Raw genomic sequence first — 26,965 nt, 5'->3', positions numbered from 1 at the left:
GTTTTCCATAGATACTGCTCAGAAGAAAAGTAGCCTAAAAGTAGATTTGTAATGTGCCCCTCACCACTCAATACGTCATTGAAATCATACCTGGTCCATGGATCGTACATGTCTCACGCTCTTCCCGGTCTGGATTCAGCTGTCATTGGGCACTGGCCCATTTCATCTGTCGACCAACTTCTGCCAGTCACAACTCCACCCCCCACGCGACAGTATCATGTCCTTAGTTGCGCTCGCATGCATAACAACTGATATAAAGCCTCCGAGGAACGAAGCACTGGATACAGATCTGATGTCTCTACAGTTTTTATTATATTCTAACTTTGTTAACTTAACCCAGCGATATATTTATTTTGGTTGCGATCCACCCTTTAATAATGCATTGTCTTAAACGTCTGCGTACTACTAATGCGGGAGTTTTACAACTGCTTAAACATGCTGTCAACTCCGCACTAGTTGGGAGTGACAGCAATGTTTTATCCAGGAGCCAGCAACCCTTTCAGCTGTTCTGCACGAGTGCAGCACTGCACCACAACAGTAAGCAACATCATCAAGCTGTCAATGATTTGGACCAAGCTGAGTGCAGGTAAATACTTACTCAGTCACATTATCTACCAATAAGGGAATATGTACAGTATATACAGGTAACTGCCAAAATAAAGGAAACACTTGAGTAAATGAGGGATACAACGTATTGAAAGCAGGTGCTTCCACAAAGATGTGGTTCCTGAGTTAATGAAGCAATTAACATCCCATCGTGCTTAGGGTCATGTATAAAAGGCTGGGCTGGCCATTATTGTGGCCATTATTTTGCCTACCATGGCTATGCCCACATATAATTACAATGCCCCCATCCACAGGGCACAGTGGTCACTAAATGGTTTGAGGAGCATGCAAACGATGTAAACCATATGCCATAGCCATCTCAATCACCAGATCTCAACCCAATTGAACACTTATGGGAGATTCTGGAGCGGCACCTGAGACAGCGTTTTCCACCACCATCAACAAAACACAGAATTATGGAATTTCTTGTGGAAAAATGGTGTCGCATCCCTCCGATAGAGTTCCAGACACTTATAGAATATATGGCAAGATGCATTGAAGCTGTTCTGGCTCGTGGTGGCCCAACGCCCTATTAAGACACTTTATGTTGGTGTTTCCTTTATTTTGGCAGTTACCTGTAGTTAGAAAGTTGTAACAAGTTGTCTCAGAGTTAAATTATATTGTTGACATCCTAATAATGAGTTACTGATTTTGTATTCAAGTTAGGCTGTCTACAGAACATGAAATTAGACTTTTATCTTCAGATAGTTTGTTTTGGAGACGAAGTGGACATTTAATTCCCAATTATAGGCTACTCAATGCAAACAAGGGTAACAAATAGGCCCAGTCGAAAACTAATTTCATCATAGACTACATTTAAGAACTTCGAGCTGAGTAGTCAGTGGAATTGGTTTGAAAGCAGATATTAACATGAACTACACTACTATACACTACACTACACTACAGCACACTACACTACACTAGGCCTACGCTACACTACTATAGGCTACACTACTATAGGCTACACTACACTACACTCTTAGAAAGGAAAGGTGCTATCTAGAACCTAAAAGGGTTCTTTGGCGGTCCCCATAGGAGAACCCTTTAAGAAACCCTTTTTGGTTCCAGGTAAAACCCTTTTGGTTCCAGGTAGAACCCTAGAGGGTTCTACATGGAACCCAAAATAGTTCTACCTGGAACCAAAAAGGATTCTACCTGGAACCAGAAAGGGTTCTCCAATGGGGACAGCCGAAAAAAATACATTTCCGAACCCTTTTTTCTAAGAGTGTAAACTACACTACACTAGGCCTACACTACACTAGGCCTACACTACACTACACTACACTACACTACACTACACTACACTACACTAGGCCTACACTACACTACACTACACTAGGCCTACACTACACTACACTAGGCCTACACTACACTACACTACACTTACACTACACTACACTACACTACACTACACCACACTACACTAGGCCTACACTACACTACACTACACTAGGCCTACACTACACTACACTACACTAGGCCTACACTACACTACACTACACTAGGCCTACACTACACTACACTACACTAGGCCTACACTACACTACACTACACTACACTACACTACACTACACTACACTACACCACACTACACTACACTAGGCCTACACTACACTACACTACACTACACTAGGCCTACACTACACTACACTACACTACACTTACACTACACTACACTACACCACACTACACTACACTACACTACACTACACTACACTACACTACACTAGGTGTAGTGTAGTGTAGTGTAGTGTAGTGTAGTGTAGTGTAGTGTAGGCGTAGTGTAGTGTAGTGTAGTGTAGTGTAGTGTAGTGTAGTGTAGTGTAGTGTAGTGTAGGCCTAGTGTATAGGTCCTCTGTAGCTCAACTGGTAGAGCACGGCGCTTGTAACGCCAAGGTAGTGGGTTCGATCCCCGGGACCACCCATACACAAAAATGTATGCACGCATGACTGTAAGTCGCTTTGGATAAAAGCGTCTGCTAAATGGCATATTATTATTATTATTTATTACTAGGCCTACACTACACTACACTACACTAGGCCTAGGCCTACACTACACTACACTACACTACACTACACTAGGCCTACACTACACTACACTACACTACACCACACTACACTACACTACACTACACTAGGCCTACACTACACTACACTAGTCCTACACTACACTACACTACACTTACACTACACTACACTAGGCCTACACTACACTAGGCCTACACTACACTACACTACACTACACTACACTAGGCCTACACTACACTACACTAGGCCTACACTATACTACACTACACTAGGCCTACACTACACTACACTAGGCCTACACTACACTACACTACACTACACTAGGCCTACACTACACTACACTACACTATACTACACTACACTAGGCCTACACTACACTACACTACACTACACTACACTACACTAGGCCTACACTACACTACACTATACTACACTACACTAGGCCTACACTACACTACACTAGGCCTACACTACACTACACTACACTACACTACACTAGGCCTACACTACACTACACTACACTATACTACACTACACTAGGCCTACACTACACTACACTAGGCCTACACTACACTACACTACACTATACTACACTACACTAGGCCTACACTACACTACACTACACTACACTACACTACACTAGGCCTACACTACACTACACTATACTACACTACACTACACTACACTAGGCCTACACTACACTACACTACACTACACTACACTAGGCCTACACTACACTAGGCCTACACTACACTACACTACACTACACTAGGCCTACACTACACTACACTACACTAGGCCTACACTATACTACACACTCTACTACACTCTCCTTTTGGTGCTGGGGTGAAAAGAAAAACATAGAACATTTGTTCATACACAGTTGTCAATGATTAAGTGCTCTTTTGCACATGTACAGTATGTCTTGAGAAAAGTTCTACAGATTAGTCAATAATCAAAACACAGTGTAAAACGTGTATGCAGTGGTGATCTTTAAGAATGTCCCTGTAAGACCTACACTAGTATTGTGACATGGTGCATGCACTGTGCTGTCTGGTCTTCACAGGAACAGCTTGATCTCTGGGATGGACCTTCTCTTCTACACCATCACAGAGGGCAAAGAGATGATCTCTGTCTCTCAGTTCGTCTCTGTGAGTCTCCATCTAATCACGTCCTCTCTCACTGTGCGACACCATACAACACCTAACCTATATACAGTACAGAGTTTTTTTCTGGTTATTTAACCTTTTTAAAAATCTGGAATGCCCTTTTTTCTGATTGTATTGACAGTTCCCTTGACTTTCCGTGACGTCCTTTTAAAGTTGACACAGTACTGCCTGTACCACAACACATTCTAGTTCCTAAAGAGACCTTTGGCCTTGTTGTTTTCACTTGAGCTAAATGCATACCGATCAAACCCCAGAGAGTGTAAGACGAGCCAGGCAGGAATTCATCACACCATGTCACCTGCCCAGTTCAGGCTCAGGTTTTAAAAGTGTTGAGGAAACGCCTTGTATAACTTTATGACTAATAGACAGGTGTAGCCTCGTCGTCGAGGCTAGAAGTGAATCCTCTTAAACCCCAAAATGATTGACGTCTTAAACAATGATAACTCAGTATAAGCTGATTAAAAAGGCGGTGGTTGAACTGCTCTGACATCACCTCACAAATGAAACAGAGTTCAAGCTAGGTGTTAACAACTTTGTTTACCTCATCAATGACCACCAGCCATTTCCAAGCAACAATAGCCTAAGGACCTCTGGAATGTTGGTCACATGAGTCGAGAAGAACATCACAGAAGTCGTAGCTCAGTTGGTGAGAATGTCATAGAAGCACATTCATCCATAGTTGCACGCACACTGACCCACAGTCATTTTACGATGTGTGAAGAAACTCTGTGTCCAGTGTCCACGACCACTCCCAGTGCTTTTACACCATAATTCACACCTTCAGACCCTTGCTTGGTGCCTCTCATATGCATACTCAAATTAATACTTAACAGTATAGGGTACAGGGGTCTATTAAAAGACTGGGTGGTGTTGGGGCACAGCGTGATATTTGACAGGCCATTGGCTCAGACCTGTGACCATTTACTCCCCTGGGTTCACGTGGCTTTCGCTTTGTCCGAGGAACTACAGTGGACATTGTCTTATGACCTTTGTGTCTTCATCAACATAGCATTTTAACATTGTATCACAGAAACACTGGTCATAGCTTTTAGATGGCTGTAACACAGGGATGGGGTGATGGAGTTTGGTCCCGTGGTGGGCAACACTGACAATTCTGGACTACACCTTGCCCCTGGAAGCAGGGGTTCAAACCCCAGGTCTGCCAATCTCTCCACCACTAAGGATAGACTGGGGTTGGGTAGATGCGCAGGAATTTCTAGTGGTTAGTCACAGAGGTAAGGGAGTATATGATATGAAAAATAACTACTGTATCTGGACACTGCATTCTCAAGCAGTTGAACGACACAAAGTTGTACCTCAACCAGAGCATTCAGAGTATAGTATGTATGCCCTGTTTAATCTTGTATTTCAGAATGATGCAAAGCTTGGTATTCTTACATCATTCACACCTTTAAAGAACTACTACTACACAGATGCCATCTGCTTTGACCTTGGATTGATCTCAGTTTGGAGGAGGGAGATCTGTTATTTATTGTTATGCTATGCTGTATGTGTTTGGCATGACAGGGAACAGTGACACAGGAGTTTGGCTAAAAATCTATCTCACTCTCGTTCTCTAAATGTTCGTCTCTCCTTCCTCCAGGCGTTGAGGAGCACAGGTTTGTGGACATCTGATCCCAGGCTGAGGGACTGTATGCATCAGCTGCGCCAGTCAATGCGGGAATCTGCCGGAACAGTCATGATGGACCAGAAACTTTTCAGGAAGTGAGTTATGCTCTATTTTCTATTTTGGATGGGATGGATATAGCCTTATTTGGCTCTTTTATCTTACCATATACATCCTCTAGTAGGATGGTATGAAGAGATTATTTACTATAGTAAACACTATGATTCTTTAATTCATAAAGTTAGCATAATGTATTATGTCTTTCTCGATCACACATACCATATTCTCATTCTTCAGGCGGATTGGCAAAACATCACACACACTTTATCCCATTTTTACATAGCAATTTTATGAAAGTGACATTTATATGGTATTTCAATGTGCGAAGGAACTATCTTTGCTATTGCCCCCAGTGTTTACTAGAAACTTCCAATACTTTTCCCCCACTATCTCTGTGTGTATTTATGTCTGCTCTGCATGCCTCTACAGTGGACAGGTAGAGATTTGTTATGAAAGGTTAAGAGTCAAGGATGTTTGATTGTGGTTGTATTGTAGTGTTTGTGTTGGGGTTAATGTGAGGCAAAGACAGAGTGACAGCGTCTGTAGTTTTATGGCCAACAGCTGCCTCTGAACCTTACTCATGCACACACACACACGCACACACACACACACACACACACACACACACACACACACACACACACACACACACACACACACACACACTGAGAGATGCAGAGAGAGAGAGCTCTGGAATTGTTGGCGAACAGAGTATGACATCTGTGCAGGGCTTAGGTCTGGACGGGAGCTAATGAAAGTCCAGCATAGTGAGTGAACTGCAGACGGTGCCAGTTGTATTAGGAGCTCAGCTTATCAACAAGCTCCGAGGGAATCTAGATTGCTGTCCAAACAGTATTACTTCCTAAGTGGCAAAGCTAACTTAATGAATGCAGTGATGATTCAGACTCTGGCCTGCTACAGTAGTGGGTCACTGAGTCCTGTCTGGTGGACTTCTTCTTCCATTGAATAACTATGTTCCTGTGATTGAACACTGCATATCTACCATCCCTTTGCTCATCTTAGATTGAGACTTGGTGTTGTACTTGGTATTATTTATAAACTAGAGCCAAAGACACAAATAAAGTCATAGAGAAGAGAAGAACAATATTGTGTTGTGATTAGATATTTTCTTCCCATTGAGGAACACTCTGAGGTGGTCACTAGAAAAAGGCCACTAGAAATAAAAAACTCCCATTTCTGGTGAATGTGTAAATTATGCAATCACTATATTTGCCTCCCCAGTGTCCCAAACTCTAAACAAGTTGTGTATTAACAAGCGACGGGGGACGGATCTTTCAGCTCAACCCAGCTATGAGAGACTGTGAATGCCATTCTGTGAGATCACATCAGTGCTTACTAAAGTTAGCACTTTGTTTATTTATAATGGTAAAGACAGGTGTGTATCTACAATATGATAGGCTGTCTATTCTCAGCATTTAATTTGGTCCCAGTTGGGGTCCAATTTTATATTGTTGATGTCATTAGGATTTCATCATAGGATCAGTAGTGTGTCTGTTCCACTTAGCCCTGATACATGGCTGACTCCTAGACGCCGCATAGGAGTCAGCAGCCGTGTATCAGTGCTAAAGGTCACTGTGTGTATTAATAAAGTAGTAATACTATATACTGTAAATAATCTAAAGTGACTGACATTTTTTGTATGGTTATTAATAATAATTTGGTGGGTGCTTATATTTGTACAAGTGTATATTACTACAAATGTGAATTGGAAAACCATGTTTTTTACATATCCCTACACTCCCTGGGAGAGTAGGGTCACGGCCAGGTCTGCCATTAATGGCAACCCTGGAGCAATTAGAGTTAAGTGACTTGGTCAAGAGCACTTCAACAGATTTTCACCTTGTCGGCTCAGGGATTACGAACTAGCGACCTTTCGGTTACTGGCTCAACACTCTAACCGCTAGGCTAATCAAACGTAGCAGGAGTAAAAGAAACGCCTGAAACTAGATCCCCTACATACTGGTCTTGACAAGAAGAAAACAAACTGTGGGGGGAGGTTCTCTTCTGCACTGTTCAACCAACCCAGTAAATGTGGAGGAGGAGTTTAAATGGAGAGTCGCCTTGTTAACGTCCAAAAGTGGAAGTCACATCACAGGCTCTCTTTCCATTTCCCCTGAAAACCATAACAGCCTCAGCAGAGGTTATCGCTAGGCATAGCCTCGGGAAGTAGGGGTGCTGAGGGTGCAGCAGCACCCATCATAAATTGAAAAAAATATAAAATAATATAATGTATATATATATATTTTAAATACAATTCTTCACAAATGTATATTACTCCTGTGTGAACTAGGACTTTATTACTCCTGTATGAGTGGACAAAAATACTCCCCAGCACCACCAACGCAAAACATCTTCCTGCGGTTGGCCCAAGCAGGAATCAAACCAACAACTCTAGTGTTGCAAGCGCCACACTCCACCAGCTGAGTCACACTTAGCCATTACCTATGTGATAAACAAAGTTTTGATGTGTGATATTTATGAATGTGTGTTGTGTTTCAGGTGTGTGGGTGCTAACATCCTGCTGCTGACCCAGGCGTTCAGGAGGAAGTTCATCATCCCAGACTTTGAAGTGTTTGCGTCCAACATCGACCAGCTGTACTACAGTACCCAGAGGCAGGAGGGGGGACATGTGAGTTCTGTTAGGATGCCTACACTATGCACATTGGCATAAATAATCTCACTCACACACGTACTGAATGAAAGCATACACACACTACATTCGTGCATACATGCACACATGTACTATACATACAGTACCTGACTTTGACATACATGACACTCCTCCATTCCATTATTTTGTGTGTGTCTTTGCTTAGGTAGCAGATTACATTCCTCAACTGGCTAAATTCAGCCCTGATCTGTGGGGAGTGTCTCTATGCACCGTGGATGGACAAAGGTAAGATTACAGCATCATCTGATCTATGTGCATAGTATCTTTTTACAGTATATCACCACTGCCCTCCATCATGACACATAACCCATGTTACTGAAATGAAGAGCATTGAACAGGCAGTCCACATGTCATCCCCTCATCTTGCCCTATCAGTCTCTGCCCACCTTGTTTATACAGAATCCTCCACTGTATCTGTTGTCACCTCAGCCCTCCTCTCACTGTCCCATGATCTCTCCCCTGCTGGTGTGAATCAGACATTCTGCAGGTGACACCAAGGTTCCATTCTGTCTTCAATCATGTGTGAAGCCACTGGAGTACGCAATCGCTGTGCACGAGATCGGCACTGAGCATGTGCACCGTTACGTGGGCAAAGAGCCTAGCGGACTCAAGTTCAACCAGCTGTCACTGAATGAGGAGGGTGAGAGAGATGAACCATAACCCTGTCCCTGTCTGCCTATGGCTAGGCTCACATACCTACTAAATGTCTCTGTGTCCACTTCTGTGTAGATGCCCCACACTTGAATGCATCTGAGGAGTACTGAGGAAAAAACTGTCTTACATTGAACTCTCAAATTATAACTCTGACCTATCTCCTGATCTAAGCTAACTCGATCGCAGGGTAATAAATAGTTCATTACACTGTGGAAGCAAACAATTACACATTTCAGTAAACAACTGTGTAAAGAGAAGAGAACCAACCTCTCTGCAACTACAGCCCACTGGGCACAGATGTCAGGTCAACGTCTAGTTTTGATTGAAATTTGGTTGTTGTCAACTAACATGAATTCAACATGAAATCAACAAAAAACTTCCCCATGAGATTGGATTTAGGTTAAAAGTTGGGTAAAAAAATGACTAAATTCCCAAACATTGATGACTTTTTGCAAATCCAATAATTTTCCCACGTTGATTCAGCATCATCACATTGATTTGCAATGGCGTGGGTACGACATTGATTCAACCAGTTTTTGCCCAGTGGGAGGTGATTGAGAAACATTGATCAATGATTACAACATGCTGTAGGTCTTGACTGGTGAGATAGTCGATAGAGCAGGAACAAGCAAGAACAGGACATCTGATCATTAACAAGTCAAGACATCTTATCTGCAGGTTCCCTCTAAGCTGGCTAAGGCTGGCTAGGTGTCATTACACATGTTCACCTCTGGCACGCACATACATGTGTTCACTATATTAGTGGATTTTTTTTTAGCGGCCATATCTTTAGGTTATATGGTGGTGGTGGAATGCACGACAGTGATAGCATTGTCCTCTCTCTCTTTGGACAGATAAACCACACAACCCTATGGTGAATGCGGGGGCTATCGTCATCAGTTCTCTGCTCAAGGTAAGGGGATTCCTGGGTGCACTGACGTTATAATCTCCTATAACCTTTCATGAGGTTTTGGAATTAGAGTACAGATCAAATCTTTGCTAGCTAACTGAAACAATATCAGGAGTACATTACAAACTGCTGTACACCAAATCCACTCCAACATCAAATATACAGGAAATCAGGAAATCTGTTGTAACTAGTACAGCCAAGTGTCACAGTCAGACCACCCTCAATCATTGACCAATTCACCCTATGGCCCAATACAGTGTGGACAGAGGTCAGTAAGCTATCACCAGCTGACTCACCAACCATCCCTATCAGTCAGCATTACCCTCATTCTAACAGCTACAGCAGTGGGGAAAGAGGGCAGGCCTCTATATAGACATGGCCCTTTATTCTGCTATGTTTTCCTCTCCCTGCCTAGCTGCCTGTCTTCTCCAGCTGCCTCTTAGGCCATGCAGGTCACATACATTAGTGGGGGAGGGTGGGACTGACAGGATGGGTGTGTGTGTTAGCCGGGCCAATGAGACGGCTGGGAAGAGAAGGTGTGTTTGTCTGTTGGTGAGACACTGTACATTTACATTTACATTTACGTCATTTAGCAGACGCTCTTATCCAGAGCGACTTACAAACTGTATGTGTGATTGTGTGGGTATGTGTTTATGTCTGACAATTATAAGTATTATGATTTATGTCTTTGACAACTTTAAGTACAGGGAGAGAGAACAGATAGAGATGGCTGAGTCATTTCATTGGCTAATAGTGTATAGCACATACTGCACTAGGCAAGTTGAGGGGAGGACTTGTACTCTTCCAAGTCAGTGTAGCACTTCTAGCACGTTTTATTTGGAGTTTATGCAATTCATTTATAAATAATGCGCAAAGTTCACTTCATCTTTCAGAGAGAGCAGAACTCTCTGAAGTTATGAGTGGAAAGACGTGTCATCAGCCTCCTGAGTGGCGCAGCGGGCCGCGTCCTTGTCCCATCACGCTCTAGTGACTTCTTGTGGCGGCCGGGCGCATGCACGCTGACTTCGGTCGCCAGCTGTACAGCGTTTCCTCCGACACATTGGTGCGGCTGGCTTCCGGGTTAAGCGAGCAGTGTGTCAAGAAGCAGTGCGGCTTGGCGGGGTCGTGTTTCGGAGGACGCATGGCTCTTGACCTTTGCCTCTCCCGAGTCCGTACTGGAGTTGCAGCGATGGGACAAGACTGTAACTACCAAAAAATAAAATGAAAGACGTGTCATCACTCAGAAGCACTTCATCAGAGTGTCACTGACCAATAAACCCAGGGTTGCACCACATCTGAAGAAACCTATTCCTTGAGGATCACTCAACAAGAGTAGGATGGTGAAGTACCAGTCTCTGCCCATTATGGTGACTTAACGACTTGCTAGTGATCTTTCACTGGACCCTGAAACTTAAGCAGGGCAATAATCTGCCCTCGAGCTGCTAGCCCATGTCATACTCATCACATCACGCGGACGGACGGACAGACGGACACAGCGACTAATCCTACCCCACACACCCACCCAGAATCTGTCTAACTCACCAGCACACTGTGCCCTTGGTGCAAAAAAAACACAAACACTGGCACCTAGGGACAGAACAGCTCTCTGCATAGTGTCAATAAAGAATTACTACAGCACAAGAACACTGTACGAAAGTGATTTCCTTCTTCTTCTTTATTTTTACAGCCTAACTCGAATAAGGCAGAGAGATTTGATTATGTGAGTATCCTTTAAGGTTTCAGACTTCTGTCATGTCTACAATTGCTTCTTATTAGTAAAAATGTAATGGAAAAACTGACATACATCTTTTATCATAGGTAATGGAATACTTAAAGAAGATTGCTGGCACAGAGTATGTGGGCTTCAGCAACGCCACGTGAGTGTCAAATTGAACGTTATAGTATGAAAAATGAAATTATCTAATATTTCAGACCATACAGTAACTGTAATTTGTGGTGTGATAAACAGCTTTTAATGTTTTGCCTTCACAGTTTTCAATCAGAGAAGGAGACCGGGGATAGGAATTTTGCTATTGGTTACTATCTGAAGGAGAAAAAAGTGAGTGTTTGAGCTTCACAGAGTCTTCCCAATAGTTATACCAATTCCTAAACTCTAAAACTATGAGTTATGCTACCTGCTGATTGTGTCCTGAAACGGTGGCCTCTCTCTCATTTTGCCTGGTAGTGCTTTCCTGAGAATGCAGATATGATTGCAGCCCTCGACTTCTACTTCCAGGTGAGACTCATGTTTAAAGAGATTTGCTGATGTAGCCAAGACGGTCTTTAGCTTTTTCCTAGTGTGTGTCCCTGGTGGAAACACTCTGTATGTGAGTAAAGTACTACCCTGTACACAGGGTTGGGTAGCTTACTTTCTAAATGTATTCCATTGCAGTTACTAGTTACCTGTCCAAAATTGGAATCAGTAACATAACTTATGGATTTCCCAAACTCAGTAAATCAGTAACATAATCTGATTACTTTCAGTTACTTTTGGATTACTTTCCTCTTAAGAGGCATTAGAAGAAGACAAAAAGGATCCATCAAATGCATTTGGTGTGTCATCATAGTGGTCTCTGACTTGTGGTCAGACTCACTCAGGTGGAACAAACTTAAACTTGTGCCTTTTTTCAATGCTGAATTGAATGTCATTGAGAAAACAGAAAGGTGTCATAATGTATTTTTTCACAAACATCCTTTCTGAATTTAAAATAATCCAATAAGTAATCATCTAGTTTTTCAAAAGTATCTGTAATCTGATTACAATATTTTTGCTGGTTAAGTAAGATTACATTTACAGTTTATTTTGTAATCATATTACATGTACCTGATTACAATCAGTTACTCCTCAACCCTGCCTGTACAATAAACCAGAGGTCTCAACTGTTCTCTGTTTTCCTCTCAGCTGTGTTCCATCGAGGTGACCTGTGAGTCAGGCAGTGTCATGGCCGCCACACTGGCCAACGGGGGCATCTGTCCAATCACAGGCGAGCGGGTGCTGAGTGCAGAGGCCGTGCGGAACACCCTAAGCCTCATGCACTCCTGCGGAATGTACGACTTCTCTGGCCAGTTCGCCTTCCATGTGAGTCACTGAGAAACAGACAAGAGGTCAATGACCTGAGGTGCCTTTATCACAGAGACGAAAGAGGAAGTGAGACATCCCCATCTCATTTCTTCTGGTTCATATACAGTCAATGAACTAAGCAGACCAGACCCAGCTGCTAATGCATTGGTGCCTATGGGATAGCCACCCTGTTAAGCAAACCGGAACTGACCATTTTTTTCAATGGTAAACTGCCTGAGTGGGACATTTTCATTTATCCAACATCTTTGCTTATCATACTGTATGTGGTCAGTTAGAACGTTCCCCTTTATCTTAGAGGTGCCATATTGCTCTCACCTATCCTGTGTTGTCAGATCAGTGCAGTTAAAAGAGAGGAGACAGGGAGAGGTATCTATTTTAGACTATTTCAGATGCACCCGGTGATAAGTGTCATACTAAACTTCATTCTTGCTGTTTGTCCCATCTTTTTTTCCAGGTGGGTTTGCCTGCCAAGTCTGGCGTGTCGGGTGCAGTGCTGCTGGTGGTCCCTAATGTCATGGGAATAATGTGTTGGTCTCCTCCGTTAGACCGTGTCGGAAATAGTGTCCGAGGCATTCACTTCTGTCAGGTATGCAGACAAGAAGAATTTCAATCCCCTATGATAAGTATGAAAATGTATGCACTCACTAACTTTTATTCGCTCTGGATAAGAGCATCTGCTAAATGACTAAAATGTAAATGTACAATTTTAGTTTTTACCATACCCAGCAGTAGATATTTATTCTCAGTGATGACCTTGTTTTTTGACATATCAAAAGTCATTTCAATGTCATACCTGAGTTTATATATTTTTTGCTGTATTAGACATTGTAAAATTGGTAGATTAAAAAAGAATAGAACATTGAATAGTAGAAAAATCTGTCATTTTCCCATTCTATCTGCTGATTGAGCAGGAGCTGGTTTCTCTCTTTAACTTCCACAACTACGACAACCTGAGACACTTTGCAAGAAAGCTGGACCCTCGCAGACTCTCACTTGATGATAGGGTAAGGGATAGAGTATGCACTAATGTCCCGATTCCGGCCCGAGTTAAGAGTGTGTAAATGGAACATTATTCCCTTTTTATGCTTTTTTCTCTCTCTGCGTATTCTGAACTTGAACTTAAGCATGAGAATAGCATGCTAGTCAACCGCTATTCGTTCGGGGTGGAGATCTAAGAAATGAAGGTGTGGCAGAGGTGTGTCTACACAGATAAGCCGTATTCTGACCTTGACTTAATTCCCTCGTAATTCTACCACCTTTACGCGAGAGGAAACCATGAATAAGGTCGAACGAACCTGCTGGTTCCAAGTGGAAAAAGCATCTTTCTTTTTTCTGATAGAAATAACAGCATTCTCCATGCACACTGTAATTTATAAGTGGATAAGAGCTATTGATAAGAGCTAGGGGAGTGAACGTTATACCTCCCCCTGAGGAAAATATATTTTTACTTGGCCCTCCCCGAGCATTTCAAAAATATATATGTAACCCTCCCCCTCCAAAATGATAATTAAAACAAAACAGCAGGGTATATTAAATCCCTTTTTAATTGACTATCAATGTTGCAGTCTTGATTTCTATTAAACCAACCCCTGGTTGAGAACCAATACTGTATTCATACCATAGTCATGTTATCTGCTAGAGGGAGGCATTTACCAATTTAAGCGTTAAGGGCCGTCCACACCAAGGACGATAACTATAGCGATAAATTATACATAACTATAAAACGTTGGCGAGCATCCACACTAGAGGAACGTTTATCATTCTACAGTAGCCTACACCTGTCAGTCAACTGATCAAATCATCCTACTGCACGCTGTAGGCGTAAGGTGGTAACACAGAGCATTCAGTGTTTCAGGGTGTCTTCATTGTCAAAGTGACAACTGCAAATAATACTTCAATGTAGGCTACACGTAGCCTAATGAAAAAAATTATATAGAAACTTGTATTTAAACTAAATGTAGAAATTAAACAACAAACTCTGTTCAGCCTGCGCATCTTTTAAATCATGCAATTGCTTGCCTCGTTGCTCAAGTGGTTTGCAAGTGATTTCCATTTTTCTAATGGATGTCAATTCATTTGGATCTTATTTTTCACTGTGCTCATCACTGTCTGTCCTGTGCAACCATTTAATAGGCTACATCAGTGCAACAACGTTATCATCACTGGCCAGTGATGCACTCTCTCTCTCTGCAACTTTCCCCGACAGTTATTTTGGCCTAGGCCTATTTTACATTCAGCAATTAGCAAGAGCAAGCCTGCTTCTCTCCACGAAAAGCCTTTTAGTATTTGTAGCCTATAGCTTTTCGTGGGATTTCACGAGATGAGGAATAGTGGAGAGGCTTGCGTCCTTGCCTATAGCTGGAAAAGAGAGGCTAGAGTTGTGTAGCCGAAGAAGCTAAATATTAGCTAGATATTAGGCCACTCATTAACTAAATATTAGGCCTATAAATATTTACCTGTCAAAGTGCAAGAAAAAAAAGTTCAACAGATGATGAAATGGCAGATCTGTGCGTTCCTCCTGGCTGCGCTCTGCAGCAGTCGGGCACACAAAGCTCCACTGTTGATTAGGCCTACGTTTTTAGACAATAACATTATTCTACCTAGGCTACAACAACAACAGTGCAATGAGGAAAGTATTATTGTTATCAAATGAGTACACAATTATTGGCTAGGGCTGTAAACTACAGGGATGTAGGCTAATTTGAATGTTTGTAATTATTTTTATTTTATTAGGATCCCCATTAGCTGTGGCAATTGCAGCAGCTGCTCTTCCTTGGGTCCACACAAAACATGACATAATACAGAACATTAATAGACAAGAACAGCTTACTGACAGAATTACATAAATGCAAAATGTCACACATAGCAGCTGGTGGGGTAAGTCTGTGTGTCAGTGCTGTGTGTATGTTGACTATGCAAACAATTAATGCTTCTTCTAAAAACAAAAAGTGATGCAGTCAGTCTCTCCTTTACTTTTAGCCAAGAGAGACTGGCATGCATAGTATTGATATTATCCCTCTGATTACAGTGAAGAGAAAGACCGCTCAAACTGCTGTTTTGAATGCTTCATGCCGAAATAACTGCATAAAATCAAATCAAATTGTATTTGTCACATGCTCTAAATACAACTGGTTTTACCATGAAATGCTTGCACTTGTGTTACTAAAATAGTAAAATAAAATACACCAAAATTGAGCTATATAGAGGGAATACCATGCAGCCTAGGCCTAATTTTGCAACCATTTGGATCAGTTATGGGTCTATTCTCGACGGTTTACAAGGTCCAGAAAGGTACATTAGCAGGCTACTCATATGGTGGTCCCTCCCCGTTTCGTTCAGTTTAAGAAACATTTTTCAACAGAATGAATAAAACAAGCTATTGTAGGGCTAGTCTAGCTTTTCCTGGGACTCCAAGAGCTAAAGAGGAATTATTAGGAATAATACTGCAGTGAATAGCCTATAGGCCTACCCAATGTTTTTAAATCTGATTTATATGACATTACAGGTAGCCTAAGATAAACATATCACTTGAAAAAAGACAACTCGTAGGCAACTCGTAGGCATAGAGATAGTCCAGCCATCCACATGGACTGTTGTCCTCCCTATTCGGTAGCAATTCCTCCAACACCCGATTTAATCCATTCACTTTTTTCTGCATTGAGGGACCATCTCTTTTCGACTCCAAAATTACATTGAACTTTTCTAGACTCTCTTCAGCAGACCAACTGCAAAGAAACCCTTAATTATTGTGAAGATAACTTTTTTCACGAGCTGTGGTCCTTGCATACTTGTGCGACACCATGCTTGTTGTTGTGATAAAACACATTTTTATGGTGCTTTCAAGATAACTGTGGGAAAAAAAATTAATGAGGTCAAATCATGACGTCAGTGATCTTCAGGTCGGAAAGTTGGAGCTCTAGAAAGATGCCAGAGTTTCCGACTTTGAATTCCAAGTTGGATGACCGTTCAAAACTATTTTCCCAGTCAGAATTCGTTTTTTTTCACAGTTGTCTTGAACACACTAAAGTCGGAGATTTCAGAATTCCCAGTTGTTTTGAATTGTGGCATTCCTACCTCTGTTCTTGTTGCGCGCTAGCTCCCTACGTCATCACGACAAGCGCTATTTGATTCACCAGATACTCTACATGCCCACGTTCTGGATACGCCAAGCAAATAGAGGGACTGATCGAACAGCCAATGGAAAGGTAAAAGCGAAATGCCCACCCAGCCGGGCTCAGTGATGAAAATGAGAAAGAGAGAGAAAGCAGGGTTATACACCAAAGTTACACATAGTCAGATTCAATAAGGAAATTCCCAAATACTGACATTTAATCGATTACAAATTACATGACAGTCCCTTGGACTAAATAAAAAAATACTAAACCCTCCCCCTGACTGAAATTGAAAAAGCATGACCCTCCCCCCATTTTCTTCCAGGTAACAATTGCTTAAATTTCGACCGGACCCTAGGTAAATGAGTAATCAGTTTGAAGAAGGGGATTGTAAATACACATAGCAATAGTTATAGGTGATTTTTCCTTATGATCCCTGGAGAGGAATGTGAAACCGTCCATATGGAAGCAAACTGAAAATGATATCAACAAGCCCCTTTTTCCACAGTGAAATAGGATATAAATAGCTGTGACATTATTCTGAATTTTATTTGCGTGCCCTCATAATTTCTGTGGATGAAATTTGGACACCCAAACTATAGGCTTCTGTAGGGCTAAACCTGCCGAGTTGATGTATGCGCTTTAGAATGTTTTAATTATAGCCTATGCCCAGGCTTTTCTCTGTTTTATTTTACAATTTGTATCATGTTAATTATTAGCCACTCTCGGGAGCCACATACATTTATAACTGTCACTTTAGTGTTAGTTTTCTCTAATTTGTAGCTTACATTTAGCATCATTCCATTCCGTTGACCTTTCTTTCCTCTGTCACGTCTATGTAAGTTGTTCCTTAGGCTCGCTAGCATTAGTAGATCATATTAGGCTAATATTGGGCAATAAGTTGGGACATGTAGCCTATTTGAATCATTATGGAACTCAGACCACAAGTAGCAGGTTAAACCAGGAGCCTGGCGCACGGTTCATGACGACTGGACCGTTGTCATACAGTTCCATGCTTAGTGAGAATTAGAGTAGATTTATTTATAGGACTTGTTCAACCCCTATTGTAAACTTTTTTCCACCTTACAATATTTCATGGATTGAACTTGAATGTGACAACTTTCAGGTTGAATCAAACCACTGTTTATTCAACAATATATTTTGTGCATAAAGGCTCTCCAAACTTTTAAAAAAAATGTTTCAAACATACTTTCCTAAACCTAAAAGGTGCCTAAATAATCTACAAAGTCAGAGTATTTTTTTATCTACCAGTTGGTGCTGAAACGGAGATGAAGATGCATAGATGGCATTCTTTCATTGATCCCTATTTTCTGCACCTGTTCTCTTGATGTTTTCTAGTCTGTCGACAAAATTCAAATTAAAGGTACACCGTATTTAAAGGGATGGCTTAAGATAAATGTACTGAAAACCATATTTAATTGAAAACTCCACGAGAAAATCTGTTGGCCAGCAAGTGGGAGGGTTTTCTGCGGTTGAATTACTTTTATTCAGAGCGCACAAGGGATCCACGCCTGCAAAGCCCATTACACACCTTTATAAGCTAAGTCTGAATACCAACTACTGAGAAGTGCATAAGAAAGGCATAATTTCCTAAATTGGAATCGGGCCCTAAGAATACCAACTAAATGTTTCTCAAATGTACTGTACCTCTTGGGAAGATTCATGTGTAATGTTTATGCTTCCGTCACAATATCTGAAACATCTCTGTGCTTCAATATCCTTCTTCTATGTTGATAACCCATCATTGTGGTCCTCTGTAGCTCAGCTGGTAGAGCACGGCGCTTGTAACGCCAAGGTAGTGGGTTCGAACCCCGAGACCACCCATACACAAAAAATAAAATGTATGCATGACTGTAAGTCGCTTTGGATAAAAGCGTCTGCTAAATGGCATATTATATTATTATTGTGATGTTTTCTTCTGCCCCATCAGAACAAGTCAGTGGTGAACCTGATGTTTGCAGCTTACAGTGGTGATGTCTCTGCCCTGAGGAGGTAAAAACAGGTTCTTGGGAGTGTAGACTAGTTAAATAAACCCAACCCATTATAGTTGGTCCTGATTTGCAAGAAATTGTAGTTTGCCTTTTCATAAGCAAGCGCTGGCGCCAGATAGACAAGAAGAATATGGCGTCAATAATACATTTATGTGCAGCATGGAACAGACCACCCCTGGTATCAAATCATTTTCAGTTAACTTCATAAATACTATAGAGCTTTTCACAAAGTAATTTGTCTCAAATCAATTATCTCTAAGTCTCCGCCATCTGTCATTCCAATTAACCATTTGTTGTTCTCTTCTTTTCTTTTCTTCATTCTCTCGCTCCTGTCCTCCCCTTTAGGTTTGCTCTCTCGGCTGTTGACATGGAGGAGAAAGACTATGATTCTCGTACAGGTCTCCACGTGGCGTCAGCTGAAGGTGAACCTATATATTTTGGGGGAGGATAATACTGTTCTCCCACATAACATGTACTTCACCTTATTGTTCACAGTTGTAATTCAAGTGTGTCTGCTTTGGTTTAATTGGAGTGGATGGCTTCGCTGGGATAACTATAGATATGTGAATGCATCAATGGTTGGTTGCACAAACTCATTACCGTATATTGAGATTTAATTATTCCTTCCTGTTTGTTCAGGTCATGTGGAAGCGGTGATCTTCCTAACAGAGACGTGTAAAGTGAACCCCCATATAAAGGATAGGTAGGGACACCACTTCATCATCTGCCTGTCACTTTCAATAACTCACACATCTCTGAGAAATGTTCCATTGTAAAGGTCCTTGAAGAATGCATAATGGAGACTGGTGGTTTTAAAAGTGTCCAGGTCTTTAAAATCACCCAACTACACCAGACTAGTCAAGGGCTATTATGACCTGATTTGTTCTGAGACTCAGTCGGAGCATTACTTAGCACACTATCCCTTGTTTCCTTTGCCTTGCATCACATTTGCCTCTGCAGCGGTATTTCAAAGCTTTTTCCTGACCGCTTATATCGCTCTCTCTATCAGGTGGGGAAACACACCCCTGGATGATGCCAGGCAGTTTGGTCATGACGGGGTGGTGTCGGCCTTGACGGAGTACCAGCGGATGTATCCATGCAGTAATGGGTCCCAGTCAGAAACCGAAGACCAGAGAAAATTAGACACAGTGAAGGTTGTGGTTTGAGCTAGACAGGAGAGATGTCTAACCATATTGTATTTAATACAAGAGGCATTTGCAGAGTTTCATTCCAGATAGTTGTCCCCCTTCCCCTATATCCTTGTTCACAAGCACTCCCCATAACAGATCTGATAAGACTGGGTTGGTTAAAACAATATGGCGGAAAGCTATAACTAACATCTTCTCAGGTACAGTTGAAGTCGGAAGTTTACATACACTTAGGTTGGAGTCATTAAAACTCGTTTTTCAACCACTCCACAAATTTCTTGTTAACAAACTATAGTTTTGGCAAGTCGGTTAGGACATCTACTTTGTGCATGACACAAGTAATCTTTCCAACAATTGTTTACAGACAGATTATTTCACTTATAATTCACTGTATCACAATTCCAGTGGGTCAGAAGTTTACATACACTAAGTTGACTGTGCCTTTAAACAGCTTGGAAAATTCCAGAAAATTATGTCATGGTTTTAGAAGCTTCTGATAGGCTAATTGACATCATTTGAGTCAGTTGGAGGTGTACCTGTGGATGTATCTCAAGGCCTACCTTCAAACTCAGTGCCTCTTTGCTTGACATCATGGGATAATCAAAAGAAATCAGCCAAGACCTCAGAAGAAAAATTGTAGACCTCCACAAGTCTGGTTCATCCTTGGGAGCAATTTCCAAACACCTGAAGGTACCACATTCATCTGTACAAACAATAATACGCAAGTATAAACACCATGGGACCACGCAGCCGTCATACCGCTCAGGAAGGAGACGCTTTCTGTCTCCTAGAGATGAACGTACTTTGGTGCGAAAAGTGCAAATCAATCCCAGAACAACAGTAAAGGACCTTGTGAAGATGCTGGAGGAAACAGGTACAAAAGTATCTATATCCACAGTAAAACAGGTCCTATATCGACATAACCTGAAAGGCCGCTCAGCAAGGAAGAAGCCACTGCTCCAAAACCGCCATATAAAAGCCAGACTACGGTTTGCAACTGCACATGGGGACAAAGATCGTACTTTTTGGAGAAATGTCCTCTGGTCTGATGAAACAAAAATAGAAATGTTTGGCCATAATGACCATCGCTATGTTTGGAGGAAAAAGGAGGATGCTTGCAAGCCGAAGAACACCATCCCAACCGTGAAGCACGGGGGTGGCAGCATCATGCTGTGGGGGTGCTTTGCTGCAGGAGGGACTGCTGCACTTCACAAAATAGATGGCATCATGAGGAAGGAAAATAAGGTTGATATATTGAAGCAACATCTCAAGACATCACTCAGGAAGTTAAAGCTTGGGCGCAAATGGGTCTTCCAAATGGACAATGACCCCAAGCATACTTCCAAAGTTGTGGCAAAATGGCTAAAGGACAACAAAGTCAAGGTATTGGAGTGGCCATCACAAAGCCCTGACCTCAATCCTATAGAAAATGTGTGGGCAGAACTGAAAAAGTGTGTACGAGCAAGGAGGCCTACAAACCTGACTCCGTTACACCAATTCTGTCAGGAGGAATGGGCCAAAATTCACCCAACTTATTGTGGGAAGCTTGTGGAAGGCTACCCAAAACGTTTGACCCAAGTTAAACAATTTAAAGGCAATGCTACCAAATACTAATTGAGTGTATGTAAACTTCTGACCCACTGGGAATGTGATACAATAAATAAAAGCTGAAATAAATCATTCTCTCTACTATTATTCTCACATTTCACATTCTTAAAATAAAGTGCAATTTTTACTAGGATTAAATGTCAGGAATTGTGAAAAACTGAGTTTAAATGTATTTGGCTAAGGTATATGTAAACTTCCGACTTCAGCTATAGATGGGCGACAACGTTTCGTAATGAAATGCAGCCATTTTGTGCCAAGAGTCATGAAGAGTTGTAGCTAAGTGAGTGAATATATTTGATATGGTCACACGTCACTATGTATAAAGGTCACAAGCGCACTTTCTTTGTCCCAGTCGCTGCACATAAAAGCTTTAGGAGTCTTTAGGAGTGGACAGAATCAAGGTAGCACTGTATAAAGTTGAGATGACACCAACAAGTGATCAGTTGCTAGTCAGGGGGGTATACTAAAAAGCAGGATCAATGCATTAGCCAGCTAACTTTGATTAACAACCAGAAATAACTATAGATTTTCTGGTTCATTAAGAAACCTAAACTTAGATATGATTTTGGTTGTTGAGTCAATTAGACCATGCACATTTCATGCTTATCTTTATTTATTTTTTAAAAGTTATTTCTGAATATTTTGGCTGGCTAAGTCATTGATCTTGCTTTGTAGTATACCCCTCAGGTGAACTTAGCAGTTATTGATGTAAGTACACACACACACTTTGTCCTTACTCGTCACTTAAAATGCCACTGTGACACACGTTATGTATATATGGCGACTGTATGTGACCACTGTTTGTACTTTATTTATACAATGTTTTTAATCATGTATGAAGCATTGATATTTTGTTAAGGGATTTCATTACACTGTACATATGACTGCATAACGTACACAGCATTGTAACATTACATATTACCAGGCTATAAATATATTAAGTGGGAAATTATATATTAATCTACCTCACTAGGAAGTAGAACAGTTTCATAAGCAGGTCTGAAGACGTGAGGATGGGATATTTGACAATTTTCATTCTGGTCTTTTTTCCTTGTGTGAATACTTAACATGAATTGGCCTAAGATAAGATAAACAACTTTTATGTTACTATAGAAACATGTCTAAATGGGATCTTTTGAGTGATTGAGACTAATTAATATTCATGTATGATAGTGTCCCATCAGCGTTTCCTGTTACATGTACATTAATCCACAAATTTAGATGAATGTCTATTCACTGCAGAACAGACTGTTTTGATATGTTATAGAACCAAAGATACATCCAGGATTTTCTTACTGTGATTAAGTGCTGCTGTTCTACAGACTGCTTCCTCAGGTTAAACTGTCAATGTGTGCTTGATTGACGTATGTTATGCTCTGCTGTAAATAAATATGAGTGAAAATGTGCAACAGTTTTTATTTCGGCATACAATTTATCATATCAAAAGTCTAAAAAAGGCATGGTTTTGGTTTATTGAAGTTTGACAAGATAATGGAGGATGTCAGGACTTTAAGCAATAGTAGTAACATTCCCAGTACCTAATGATCTCATTACACACAAGACGGCTACATATTATTTCACATGTAAAAAATATTACACAAGAGGTAACAAAAACACAGCTTATTGTGATGAGTTTCCTGAGTCTGTATGGCAGTGAAACGACACATTGGACAAACTCCCTGTTCTCCAAATTCTGATGGAGAATATTGAAAGACATTTAAGTGCTGCCTGCTGTAAGTGTTCAGTTGACAAAAACCAAGTTGTCAGAATGCACATCGCCATTCCTGTCCCCCTCTCACCTTGCCATCACCACTATCTTCCTCCCTACCATATTTTCATCATCAGTAGAGAGATACTTATGCTTCACTTCAAGCATTCAGGCTCCCCCAGACCTGAGTGTGTAAGCAGCTCTCCATCCCACAAGCCTCCCGAGTGGCGCAGTGGTGTAAGGCACTGCATCGCAGTGCTATCTGTGCCACTAGAGATCCTGGTTTGAATCCAGACTGTCGTAGCCGGCCGCGACCGGGAGACCCATGGGGCGGCGCACAATTAGCCAGCGTCGTCCAGGGGAGGGGAGGGAATGGCCGGCAGGGATGTAGCTCAGTTGGTAGAGCATGGCGTTTGCAACACCGGGGTTGTGGGTTCGATTCCCATGGGGGGCCAGTATGAAAATGTATGCACTCACTTAACTGTAAGTCGCTCTGGATAAGAGCGTCTGCTAAATGATTAAAATGTAAATGTAAAAAGCCTAATGCTGGGCAGAGAGGCCCCCTGAACATGGCCCTCAAGCTGTGGATCACCTTGGCCTTCGGGATGTCCACCAGGCTTATCAGGCCGGCCTCGTAGTCCAACAGGATGCCCACGCGGTCAGGCTTCCCCACCAGTGGCACTGGCACTCTCTGGTTGGTTGTCATGGCGAACCACTTGCGCTGGACATAGCCGAACACCTAGGAGGAGCTGTTGGTGCCCACGCAGTCGTCCCGTGACATCGCCACCAAGGCCACACCCAAACGGAACTCTGAGGACTTTTCCACCATCTCCTCCCATTAGTGGCAGCCACCTGTGATTTGCCCGTCTCCGAACACAACGGCCCAATCATGGAAGCGCTCACAGTTTTGTTGGACATGGCTGGGGTCCAGGCCCAAGATGCGGTAGATGACACCTGTGTCCTTCTTAAAAAGGTCCAGACTGCTGTGGGCTGTCCTGTCATCCAACTTAAACTGCAGATCTACAGAGAGAAGATCAGAAATTATTAATAGATACTGACAACTACAGAATGTTCTCTAGAGCATGGTTTCCCAAACTCTGTCCTGGGCGCTAGCGCTAGGGCAAAAACCAAAACGTGCACCCAGGGGAGGCCCCAGGACCGAGTTTGGGAAACCCTGCTCTAGAGAGCAAATACATAGGCTTATGCTTGGTGAAAGTGGAGACATACATGGCATGCGATATCTAAAAACATTATTTAAATATTATCTTTATCTTGCATAATAGGCTAATAAATTGTTCATAAAACGTATTTATCTCCCCCAAAGCGTTATACGACATAACAAGGCCAAACTGGGTGTGTGATGTTCAGATGACATCCTGTCGGTAATGAATTGAAATCCACATTGTAAACCTTTGAACTACAATTGCTAATCAACACAATGTCACCGTAGCTGGCAGGACGTCGGGTATTTATGATCGGCATGACACATCTCGAAATTGACCACCGTCTGAGGATCGGGAATGCGGCCTACCGGTAACCACCAGTGATTTACTATCAAACCGATTTGAGTTACTGTATTCAACTACACTATAGAAAGCTGAAATGCAGTTTACTTGCCCTTCCAACCACAATGTAACCTAACTTTTCAAAACGATGTTCTGTTGTAAATTCTGTAAACTTGATGAAATGTCAGATTTCAAAACTAAAGTTAATTGACGCACGGAAACTTGCAAAAATAGGCCTACACATGTGTGGATGTCAAGGCAAAACAAGCAGGTGGTCAGAATTGTTATTATGCAATCTCCCCTGCTCGGACCTCAAGTTCGCTATGCGTTAAAACTAAGGCAAAGGGCGCGTCGCTCAGTGTCCCCTCGGGCCCTTGCAGTCACAGTGCAAGGTTCTACTCACTATCGCCAGTCGTTTGGGTGCTATACCATGTTGTCGCTGGAAGAAGCGTCACATGCGTTTGTCTGTGGGACAGTGCACTCACAACTCGTCCTGCCAGGCGACAATAATGTCCCATGCCAAAGAGCATCGCCATCTTCACTTACACATCAGAGCCAAAGATGGTTGACAAAATGAAGGTAGTTTAAAATTGAAAACGGTTCTTCTTCTTCTTCTTTGGGGTTGTGTTGGCAGTTCGCATCCAATTTAAGGTGCGTACACCGCCACCTATTGTACTGGATGGAGTGTGAGGCCATTCACGGCCTACTTACATTAAATTATTTGTGATACGGTACTATAAAATTGGGGAAAAGGAAAAATTACCCTGCCAACTATTAGCCCTCTCTAAAAAAACAAAAAAACACCACCTCATTCCACTATTTACTCTATACAATCCTACTCCAGACCAACGGTCTGTGAGGACAGAACACTACCATTCAACACCCCCTGCAACTGTTCTGCAGTAAAACCTTATAATCCCAAGTATTTCTCTGCCGCTGCCACCACAACCTCTATTTTCTGTGACTTTCGATCTATTTCTACAGTACATCTGACAACCATAGCTATGAATGCCAAGAAACCTACCTTACTGAAGCGCATACACTACATGACCAAAAGTATGTGGACACCTGCTCGTCGAACATCTCATTCCAAAATCATGGGCATTAATATGGAGTTGATCCCCCCTTTGCTGCTATTACAGCCTCCACTCTTCTGGGAAGGCTTTCCACTAGATATTTGAACATTGCTGTGGGGACTTGCTTCCATTCAGCCACAAGAGCATTGGTGAGGTCGGGCACTGATATTGGGCAGTTAGGCCTGGCTCGCAGTCGGCGTTCAGATTGATTGATTGCATTTATTAGACCATTTTAGAAATACATACATAAGGGCTCTCCAGCCGGTGACGCCTCCACATACAATTTAAGAAAATCATCAAGGATAACACAATAAAGCTTAAAAGCTTATTTTTATTGTGGTCCTTTTGGAGGGGGAAGGGGGTTAGGCGGCAATTGTAGTGGCAACAGACAATGACAGACAAAGTTGTTGTTTGTTTCATAATGTGAGATATTTACTACAGTTCCATTTCCTAGTAAACATCTCCCTTGTCTCACATACCCTTAATATATAAAACAATCAATCCCTAATATATATAAGACAATCACAATATGATACACAACAGGCACCAAAAGGCAGACTATTTGCTATCCCGGGCATTTCCTTCTCAGCCACGTACTATAATCTTACGACTCACTTTTGAGACATGCTACTATTTAGCAATTTTTCAGTGAGAACTTGAAACTACCTATGGAGGTTATACGTTTCAAATTCTTTGGAAGACTATTCCAAACAATGGCAGCTGAGTACAATAAAGTTTATTTCCCAGTAAATCTAAAAGGAACAACGTCAGTTTCACTCCTTCTAGTGGAATAGTTATGGTTATCCCGGCACAAGTTAAAGTAGTTACATACAGTTAAAGTCGGAAGTTTACATACACCTTAGCCAAATACATTTAAACTCAGTTTTTCACAATTCCTGACATTTAATCCTAGTAAAGATTCCCTGTCTTAGGTCAGTTAGGATCACCACTCTATTTTAAGAATGTGA

General features: G+C 41.8%; 1 protein-coding gene and 1 pseudogene across 1 annotated transcript; one reads left to right on the top strand and one right to left on the bottom strand.

Annotated features, from left to right (window-relative positions):
• The first annotated feature begins 204 nt into the window (after window positions 1–204).
• Window positions 205–20,374, top strand: LOC121545448 (glutaminase kidney isoform, mitochondrial-like). Its single transcript, XM_041855984.2, has 18 exons — window positions 205–586; window positions 3,701–3,785; window positions 5,407–5,528; window positions 8,011–8,140; window positions 8,328–8,407; window positions 8,659–8,822; window positions 9,691–9,749; window positions 11,434–11,466; window positions 11,565–11,623; window positions 11,739–11,805; window positions 11,932–11,982; window positions 12,649–12,825; window positions 13,283–13,414; window positions 13,740–13,832; window positions 18,892–18,953; window positions 19,298–19,374; window positions 19,592–19,655; window positions 19,962–20,374. Exons 1-18 carry the CDS (start codon window positions 378–380, stop codon window positions 20,116–20,118), a joined length of 1,821 nt encoding a protein of 606 aa, XP_041711918.1. The 5' UTR covers window positions 205–377; the 3' UTR covers window positions 20,119–20,374.
• A 2,188-nt stretch (window positions 20,375–22,562) lies between these two features.
• LOC121545447 lies at window positions 22,563–25,509 on the bottom strand (annotated as a pseudogene).
• Between the last annotated feature and the right edge of the window lie 1,456 nt (window positions 25,510–26,965).

Source organism: Coregonus clupeaformis, unplaced genomic scaffold, assembly GCF_020615455.1.
Source record: "Coregonus clupeaformis isolate EN_2021a unplaced genomic scaffold, ASM2061545v1 scaf0012, whole genome shotgun sequence".
NCBI classification, from domain to species: Eukaryota; Metazoa; Chordata; class Actinopteri; order Salmoniformes; family Salmonidae; genus Coregonus; species Coregonus clupeaformis.
The sequence above is the reverse complement of the archived record's forward strand: the minus strand, read 5'-3'. Positions and strand labels throughout refer to the sequence as shown.

Excerpts from the sequence above, each read along its gene's own strand:
- LOC121545448 (XM_041855984.2), top strand. The coding sequence starts at position 378 with ATGCATTGTCTTAAACGTCTGCGTACTACTAATGCGGGAGTTTTACAA. Across the intron at positions 11,624-11,738 it reads GTGGGCTTCAGCAACGCCAC|TTTTCAATCAGAGAAGGAGA; the intron begins GTGAGTGTCAAA and ends TTGCCTTCACAG. Across the intron at positions 19,656-19,961 it reads AACCCCCATATAAAGGATAG|GTGGGGAAACACACCCCTGG; the intron begins GTAGGGACACCA and ends TCTCTCTATCAG.